The 9,904-nt window shown below is 35.0% G+C and overlaps 2 protein-coding genes across 2 annotated transcripts; both read right to left on the bottom strand.

The window, feature by feature from the left end:
• Positions 1-3,875: 3,875 nt before the first annotated feature.
• On the bottom strand, positions 3,876-4,250 carry LOC137656436 (protein FAM200A-like). The gene has a single exon (XM_068390615.1). It carries the CDS (start codon positions 4,248-4,250, stop codon positions 3,876-3,878), a length of 375 nt encoding a protein of 124 aa, XP_068246716.1.
• A 171-nt stretch (positions 4,251-4,421) lies between these two features.
• LOC137656438 (protein FAM200C-like) lies at positions 4,422-5,077 on the bottom strand. Its single transcript, XM_068390616.1, has 2 exons — positions 5,042-5,077; positions 4,422-4,760 (listed from the first exon to the last, which is right to left on the bottom strand). The coding sequence occupies exons 1-2, from the start codon at positions 5,075-5,077 to the stop codon at positions 4,422-4,424; spliced, it is 375 nt and encodes a 124-aa protein (XP_068246717.1).
• Between the last annotated feature and the right edge of the window lie 4,827 nt (positions 5,078-9,904).

Consider the following 9,904-nt stretch of genomic DNA (forward strand, 5'->3'; position numbering starts at 1 on the left):
ATATGGAACATAGGAAATAAATAAAGAGATCATGAAACAATGAAGGAAAAGGAGAGAGAGAGAGAGAGAGAGAGAGAGAGAGAGAGAGAGAGAGAGAGGATCTTTGTTGTGTGACTTTTCCTTTACTTTTAAACTGAGGATTACAAAGACAAAATAACTTATGGAGAGAGAGAGAGAGAGAGAGAGAGAGAGAGAGAGAGAGAGAGGATCTTTTTTGTGTGACTTTTCCTGTACTTCTAAACAAAGGATTACAAAGAGAAAATAACTTATAAAGAAAGCGAGCGAGAGAGAGAGAGAGAGAGAGAGAGAGAGAGAGATTCTGGCTCCAGATCCCCTCATGATCCCTGAATTGGATGTAGAGCAAGCAGGAAGTTAAGCCTCCAAACAATTGGGGGTTGAAGATCCCTTTATGATAACACGGAATACTGGTTTCATTTGCTTAATGACGAGGGAAAGGTTTGCCCGAAGTGGTTACTTGAATCGCTGATTACAGAAACTTTCGTTTGTCCTGAAATCACATATTTTTCGTGGACTTACTTAAATCTAAGTTTTTTAGGTAAGGAGTTTTAGATTCTTTATGTCTGATTACTAAAATATAGAATATATTCTCATACCTATTCTTTACAGATGTTGCATAACTTATTTTAGTAGTTTTGGACACATTAACACTGATACAGTAGACATGCACAAATATATATATATATATATATATATGTATACATATATATATATATATATATACACACATATATATATATATATATATACACATATATATATATATATATATATTTATATATATATATATATATATATGTATATATATATATATATATATTTATATATATATATATATATATATTTATATATATATATATATATATACATATATATATATATGTATATATATATATATATATATATGCATATATATATATATATATATATATGTATATATATAGATATATATATATATATACATATTATATATATATATATGTATATATATATATATATATATACATATATATATATATCTATATATATATATATATATATATATTTATATATATATATATATATATACAGTGGTACCTCTACATACGAATTTAATCCGTTCCAGAACCAACTTCGGATGTAGAAAATGTTTGGATGTAAAAACGAATTTTCCCATAAGAATACATTGAAATAGGATTAATCCGTGGTTGAGCCCAAAAACCTATGATAACTTCTTAATAAACTACTACACATAATTTTCCCATGAGAAAAATGCACACTAAATTAGATAATAGACATGTAAATAAGAAGAATTAGCAAAAAATGATAAATAAGAAGCAGGTTTTTACCGTCACATTACCTTAGAAACTCCAGCGCAGGTGTTGTTAGTCTTGCTACGCAGAGAGGAGACGGATGGGCGGCGAGGAGGTAGAGAGGTTAACTACGATAAATGTACACTACCGTAACTTAATCTAACTTACACTAAGTGAACTTTAACATAACTTATTTTTTTTTATTTTTATATTTTATATTTTTTTTTACATTTTCTTTTTTTTCTTTTGATGATTACGTAATTTTAATAACTTTCACTCTCTACACTTAAAATTGACTGAATTTCTTTCGCTTCACTCTTTTCCGTTTTCTTTGTTTCACTTTCTTCCGTTTCACTCTTTGCCGTTTTCTTTGAATCACTTACATCCTCTTCATCACGAGTTCGCTTCGCAGTCTTTTTAAAGAAATTATCGATAGATAATTGCTTGGTACGGCTTTTCAGAATGTTTCGAAAGTGAGTTAGGCAAACATCATCGAACTGCGAAACTTCAAGACAAACCTGCAATTTCTTTGGATGGTATTTGTCGATGAAGTCAACCACGTCTTGATATTTTCCTAACACTTCTTTCATATGCGCCGAACCTAACACATGTTCTACCTCCTCGCTCCCTTCCTTGTCATCACTCATGTGCTCAAACATAGCATGGAGTTCCTTGAGCTCATCCGTGGTAACTTCGTCGTGATGTTCGGGGATGAGTTCCGTAACGTCATCTGCGTTGACCTCCAGACCCATGGACTTGCCAAGGGAGACCATTTCCTCTACGGCTTCCACTGCACCCACCACGGGATCAGGTTTGGGGTCAAAACCTTCGAAATCTCGGGAAAAAACTGCATCAGGCCACAGCTTCTTCCAGGCAGAATTGAGGGTCCGTCGAGTTAATCCCACCCAAGCCTGATCTATGATCTTCAAGCAGTGCACGATGTTGAATTGGCTCCTCCAAAATTCACGCAAAGTTAAGTTGGTGCTTTGCGTGACATTAAAGCACTGCTTAAATAAGTGCTTGGTGAACAGCTTCTTAAAATTAGAGATGACTTGCTGGTCCATGGGCTGGAGGATAAAGGTGGTATTCGGTGGAAGATACAGCACCTTTATGAACTTAAATTCATCGAAGATATCATCTTCAAGTCCGGGGGGGGGGGGTGAGCAGGTGCATTGTCAAGGCATAGCAGGCACTTTAAAGGCAATTTCTGTTCATGAAGATACTTCTTCACAAAAGGGCCGAAAACTTGGTTAACCCATTGCACAAAGAATTGCCCAGTGACCCAGGCCTTCGAGTTGGATCGCCAGAAAATTGAAGCTGATCCTTATCGACGTTGTGTGCCTTAAAGGCCCTAGGGTTCTTTGAATGGTAAACCAGTAAGGGCTTGACTTTAAAGTCCCCGCTAGCATTGGCACATAGGGCAAGAGTCAACCGATCCTTCATTGGCTTATGCCCAGGCAATTTCTTCTCTTCGGCGGTGATGTAGTTTCGACTCGGCATCTTCTTGCAAAACCGCCCAGTTTCATCACAATTAAACACTTGCTGCTCTACGTAGCCTTCTTCCTGCACGATCTTTTCGAAGTTCTTGACAAAGTCAGCTGCAGCCTTTGTGTCCGCACTAGCAGCCTCTCCGTGGCGAACAACTGAATGAATCCCGGACCGTTTCTTAAATTTCTCGAACCAGCCACGAGATGCCTTGAAATCATCTGAGGAAGGCTCAGTTGAACTCTCCCAAGCATCACCCCCAGAGCTCTCCTCCTTCAAGTCAGTAAAGATGGCGTGCGCCTTCTCGCAGATGACGGTCTCGGTGATGGTGTCACCAACGATCTCTCTGTCCTTGATCCATATTAGCAGAAGTCATTCCATCTCTTCTATAATAGGGCTACGGCGTTTTGAAATTAAGGTGATCCCCTTAGAACAGGGGTTCCCAAACTTTTTGCACTCGCGACCCCTTTGCTAAAAATCTGAAACCCATGCGACCCCCTACTTAGGGCTTACTATCATCAGCTTAATTTTCATTTTATTTTCTGTTAAGTTAAGGAGAGGGAAAGAAACATCTAAGAAAACATTTAAAATTACTATAATTATTTATTAGCAAATTAAATCACATTTGTCCAACCTGAATTCACAAAGAGAACATATATTTCTTAAAATAATATTAACATAGGTTTGAGCAGCTATGCAACCCAGCTAGTGGGATGCCTGATGTTGCATTTCAGCAGCAAGCTTTGAAATTCGTGGCCGAACATTTGTTAGAGCCAGTCTCATGTCATCTCCAACATCCAATCTGTTTCTATTCTTTGTTTTCATATTGACAAGAGTGGAAAATCCTGCTTCACACAAGTAGGTAGAAGCAAATGGAACAAGAACACGTAAAGCTATCATGCTGATTTTGGAGTATGACTGATACATACCGCACCAGAACTAAGTCACGGATTTCACCTTGACCAGATCACGAGCTGAAGAGTCGTTCCTTAGATCCAGATATTCATCTTGGATTTCATCTGGGATGCTGGATACATCAAGTTCAGTACAAAATGGGTTCCTTACCAGGGCCTCCTGTTCCTATGAAAGCTCAGGGAAGTAACGCTTAACCTCCTTTTCTAGAGACTGAAGATGTTCGATAATCTCATCCTTAAGGAACTGATCCACTTGGATGTGAGACTCATCCATCACTCCACAAAGTTTTTCAAACATAGCGATGTTTCCAAGAATGGCTTTCCGACGCCAGTTTGGCAGTTTGGAAACAAAGGCCCGAAGACTATCTTGAAAAAGGAGAACATGTGTTTCCTTTCCTTGAAGCATCAAATTGAGCTTGTTCAGCTGGTCAAAAATGTCGGCTAGGTACGCAACCCTTTTATTCCATGCTTCATCTTCGAAGTGGACAACAAGATCTTGCCTTTCTTGAGTCTCCAGGAATAGCTTTATTTCATATTTCATTTCAAAGACACGATTAATAACGTTTCCTTTCGACAACTAACGTACTGCTGTGTAGAAGAGAAGGACTTTGTGGTCAGCATTCATGTCTTTACATAGCTCTTTGAATAGGCGAGTGTTGAGTGCTTTAGTCTTGATATAATTTACACTTTTGATTACAGATTCAAGCACTTCCTACAGAGAAGCAGGGAGAGTCTTACTGGTGAGAGCATATCGGTGAATCATGCAGTGGATGCCCTTTGCTTGAGGTGCTAGCTTCTTCACTCTCGATTGGAATCCTGATTTCGATCCCAGCATAGCTGGTGCCCCATCCGTACAAACCCCACACACGTTTTCCCATTGAAGATCTTCCTCTTGGAAAAAAGTTGAAACTTTTTCCATGACATCATCAGCTTTTGTTGGGGTTTCAAGTGCACTGCAGAATAAGAATTCGTCTTTAATGTCACCTGAATTAATATATCTCACGAAGACAAGCAACTGAGAACATGAACTTACATCTGTTGACTCATCGAGCTGAAAGGAAAACAAAGGGGAACCCTTAATTTCAGTCAAAACCTGTTCCTTCACATCCATAGACATTTTAGAAATGCGCCTCTGTATAGTATTATTTGACAGGGATACTTGCTGTATCTTTTTTGCACTGGCTTCTTAAAGAATAAGATTTACTGCTTTCATCTTGCAGGGTTTAATAAGTGTTTCTCCAATCGTGTGAGGCTTTTTTTGTTTAGCAATTTCGAATGCAATCTCATATGAGGCTTTCAATACGGTTGCACTCTGCTGCTGAAACGACCCACTTCTATCGAGTCTTTGGCTTTTAAGACACCGTTCATGCCGTTTGAAGAAATGCAAATTCTGTCATATCACAACAGCATGCTTGCCAGACACAACTCAACTCTAATGCTTACTTATCTCCTTGTTAAAATAAAGTAAAAAGGTTGAATAATGCATGCTTTGGAACCCTGACTGGTGGTGAGTAATTTACGAGCCGGGTATAAATTTCTTAATGCATATGATAGACACGTAAATAATAAAAAAAAATGCATGACTAAGAACAAATAGATACACGTGAAACATATTGCCAGAAGAGCGAAAAAAAGTGTAATCAGCAAAAGGTTGTTACTCGAAGGTTTTGCAGGAATAAGTTCTTTTCTATAAATTTCAGTAGTTATGTCCACCAAAATATATAGAAATTTCAGACAGCTTTTTCATCTATCTCTTGATAACTTTGCTCCTACTTTTGCTAACAGCTCTACATTAAAAGATTGTTATTCGAAGGTTTTGCAGGAATAACTTCTTTTTATGAATTTTGTCTAACAAAAATACAGAAAATCATACAAGAACTAAAATAACAATAACTCACATAAAGATAGGCATCAAATTCAAAGTAAATCGTACCCACTTAGAAATCAAAGAGAAAACTAAAACTGTCAGAATAATTAAGTTTGTCTTCAATATTCAAGTCACAATTGGAAAAGTGAAATAATCCACTCCGTAAATGACGGGAAAAATCTAATCCATCGTTTAAGAAACAACATAAAAACGTTAAACAAAATACACTAACATAAGAAAAAAAAAGAAATTTTTAAACATGATAAACAAGAGAATAATAATCATCACTTAATAATAACTTATCCTAAAATATAATACCCACACAAAAATATACATATGAGAATGCAGCAAGGTATCACACGTTGCACACGTTTTGCTTTGCACTGAAACAAAATAAATGTAAGAGCATGAAAAATGTAACTGATGAAATGAAATTAATGTTATCCCAAGCTACTTCTAACAAGTCTACGCGACCCCCCGGGGGGTCGCGACCCACCGGTTGGGAACCCGTGCCTTAGAAGGTTTCACTGCTTTAATAGCTTCCTTCTGTTTAAGGATTGTCGAGATCGTTGACATATTACGGCCATACTGTTTAGCAAGTTCACTCACGCGGACGCCACGCTCATGTTTTTCAATAATTTCCTGCTTAACGTCTAAAGAAAGCATTTCCTTCTTCCTTTTCTCACCACTACCACTACCACTGGCAAAACTAAGCCTTATAGGACCTATACTTTACGTAAATTACCGTTAAAAGGATGCACGTAAAAAATAGCAGAACGCACAGAGCACAACCGCAAGAACCCAACGAGCACAGAGGACTGACCCAAGTCACGCTAATTGAGGGTCCCTCCGAGGTCGAAGTGCTGCCTTTTATCGGCGGAAATAAAAAACACTTCAGGCGCTATGAGCACCGACTATGTGTACGAGTATTGTTTACTTCGGGTGTCGAAAAAAACATTTGGGTGTAGAGTAGGAACGAGTTCGAATTGTACTTCGCGTGTAGAAAAATTCGGATACAACCATACAACCGGTACAACGAAAATTGCTTACTTCGTTTGTCAAAATAAAATTCGGGTGTAGAGTAAAAAATTTGCTCGAATTTTACTTCGGATGTTGGAAAATTCGGATGTAGATACGTTCGTGTGTAGAGGTTCCACTGTATATATATATATATATATATATATGATCGGCTACATACAACACGTTTTCAAACTCCCCAATCTCTCTCTCTCTCTCTTTCTCTCTTTCTCTCTCTCTCTCTCTCTCTCTCTCTCTCTCTCTCTCTCTCAGAGATTAATGAAAACATGACTTCACCCTCAGTGGCTTTTAGATGAAGAGTCTCTTCAGAATTAAACCCGAATTAGATTGGTATTGGCTAATTGCATCTCATTAGGTACAAATGGGTCAGTATAGCTCTATGTTGCTTAAGGTAAGTCTTTCATTGGATAATCTTCCATACTTCGCATTAGGCAATTCAGATTACTTCGATTAGAATTCATGAAATGTAATATAAAAGGATTTCACTTCGACTAAATTTATTTTGTAATTTGTTTTTTGAAAAAGAGACAGTTAGGGAAGTAGAATAGTGGATTATTTGTCACAGACCTAATGATTAAAAGATTAAGGTTTAATTTCGTGATAATGAATATCCTATCCAGCTCGGAAAATGTGATAAAAGCCACATTTGGTACGCTTCGCTCCAACGTGGTACACCCTGTTTCACACTTACTACGAGGCGAATAACTAAACAGATGAAGGAGGGGAGAGCTAGATGTTGTTGTGGGCGAGACTAAACACGAGAACTCGCCGTGTAGTAATGGTGTGGCAAGGTGCACTTCTTTGGATGGAGGTGTACCAGCAATTCTTATTTCCAACTGTACAAATAACTTCGAATTAAAATCTTGGTTGACTTATAGAGCAATTACTTGATTCCTATCAGTCAACAAGATTTTGATATTGTATTCCTCATGTTTATATTTGTAGTGGAAATTATACAAAAAGTTTATATAGATTTTAAAGGAAAACTAAAGTGATAGCCCTGACTGGCTGCAAGAGACTTGTAATTTGGGAGAGATAGGAAAGCCGGATTCCCTTATACAATCTATATAGTAACCTGTTATCCAGCAGGTGGACTTGGGCCTTATATCATAGTTTACCTTTACTTTGCTATCTGTTGATTATGATTTACTCTTTTATTTCTTAATTTATTTTTCCTTAGAGGGCTGTTTTCCCTATTCATGCCATAATGCTTTTAGCATTTCGCTCCTCAAACTAATCTTAAATTTTGACTTGTAAAATATATATATATATAATAATAATAATAATAATAATAATAATAATAATAATAATAATAATAATAATAATAATAATAATGATAATAATGAAGAAGAAGAAGAAGAAGAAGAAGAAGAAGAAGAAGAAGAAAAAGAAGAAGAATAAGAAGAAAAAGAAGCAGAAGAAAGCAGGGACATCAATAAGAAAAGACACTGTAACACATCATCATCATCATAATCATCATCTCCTACTACGCCCATTAACGCGAAGGGCCTCAGTTGTATATATATATATATATATATATATATATATATATTTATATATGTATATATATACATATATATGTATTACCAAAATCAATAATCCTTATATTAGAAAAAGGTTTCTATTCCTATCCTTAATTAAGTAGCGAGAATTTTATATTTTATTCCGCCTTGGCCTTCAAAATATCATCTCGCTTTATATTTTCGATCTTTCTCATTACATTTGTATTCAATTAAGGTAAAATTTGCTTCAAATTGTTCATTTCAAGTAACATTTAATAATTTTCTGGATGCGTAAAAAATATCATGATGATAACATTCTAATATTGCCATCATCAAATACATAAATGAACATCAGATGGAAGCAGTCACAGGATTCTAAGGAAAAATAGTCTTTTAGAATCAGCTTTGATACTAGACATTATTGTTTACCATCAGAGGAATGGATATTGCATTGAGCACAGACCTAAACATATTATCGTACCTATAGTGGGACTAATCAATCGTCCAATCATCATTTCCGAAATAAATGTCAAAAACAAAACTTCAATTGTTTGAATTTTACATTCACTCCATCAAATCGATGCCTTACTTATTTTTCAAATAAATATAATTCATTCAAATGGTTTGTGAACATTGCATCTCTTTCCTGAAATCAGTGACCCAATTTTGGTTTTCTGAATAAAATAAAACAAAAGTATTTAACTTTCATTTCAAATAAGCTGCTCTCTGTTAAGTTTATTCATACTATTTCCATTGCAATGTGAAAATCTAGTAACTTGACCTGGCAGAGGATCATGTGATGCTTAATCCTAAACGAATTTCAAACTCGCACCGAATGTTTTTATGTTGAACAGGCATACTAAGTCTCTCTTAATAGTTTATATATGACAGCTGTATTTTAACGGTTTTATTGATATTGAAATATTTTATATACAGTACTTCTCGTGTAATTCGGTTTTTCCCTTATTTCCTTTCCTCTCTGAAAATTTTTTTCTGTTAGATACCTTGGGCTTATAGCATCTTTCTTATCATCTATGGCTGTATATTTGCTGGTGGTAATAATAATAATAATAATAATAATAATAATAATAATAATAATAATAATAATAATAATAATAATAATAATAATAATAATAATAATAATAATAATAATAATAATAATAGGGGAAGCAGAAATGGATAGGATCTGCATGATAAGTGACCAAATAATATTCTCCTTCTGACATTTTAAAAATTGATCAAAAATAGATATATAATCCAGGATAAATCTCAACGGTGTTTATAAAGACATTCCAACCTAAAAGTTTATATCCAGTCAACTATATAATCAAATTGTGGTTTGAGAGAAACGGCAATGTATTTTTCATACTCCCTAAATTTTCCAATTATATTTTGCATAGTTAATGTAACAGCTCTTTTGTCAATATATTCAAAAGATATTCACTTCTGTAAAACAATAGTAAACGATTATATTATACAATTATTGCTTATTCCATACAAATTTATTTCTAAATATGAACATTAAAAAGTATAAGTTGTAAATTTATCCATGTAAATAACGGAAAAATAACTATTTTAATTTCCAGCTATAAACTCTGGCAATGCGCTGTACTTTCCCCTTTAAAGAAAAAGTAAAGAAAAGTAATGTTATTGTTGGACCTTTGTTTTGCAATGCAAAAGTGTTTTCTCTTCTCTCAAAGATTTTGTTTCTAGATCCATTTGCAATTTGACCATTCTTCCAGAGTCTGACACAACTCAAATATTTCGAGGAATTGTGATTTTGAGTTT

Source organism: Palaemon carinicauda, chromosome 17 (genome assembly GCF_036898095.1).
Source record: "Palaemon carinicauda isolate YSFRI2023 chromosome 17, ASM3689809v2, whole genome shotgun sequence".
Classification (NCBI taxonomy): domain Eukaryota; kingdom Metazoa; phylum Arthropoda; class Malacostraca; order Decapoda; family Palaemonidae; genus Palaemon; species Palaemon carinicauda.

What these genes read in the sequence shown, in the direction of transcription:
- LOC137656436 (XM_068390615.1), bottom strand. Translation starts at nt 4,250, where the DNA reads ATGAAATATGAAATAAAGCTATTCCTGGAGACTCAAGAAAGGCAAGAT.
- LOC137656438 (XM_068390616.1), bottom strand. Translation starts at nt 5,077, where the DNA reads ATGAACGGTGTCTTAAAAGCCAAAGACTCGATAGAA. An exon ending in AAGCCAAAGACTCGATAGAA is followed by an intron (nt 4,761 to 5,041) that starts GTGGGTCGTTTC and finishes TTTTCCTTTCAG; the next exon opens with CTCGATGAGTCAACAGATGT.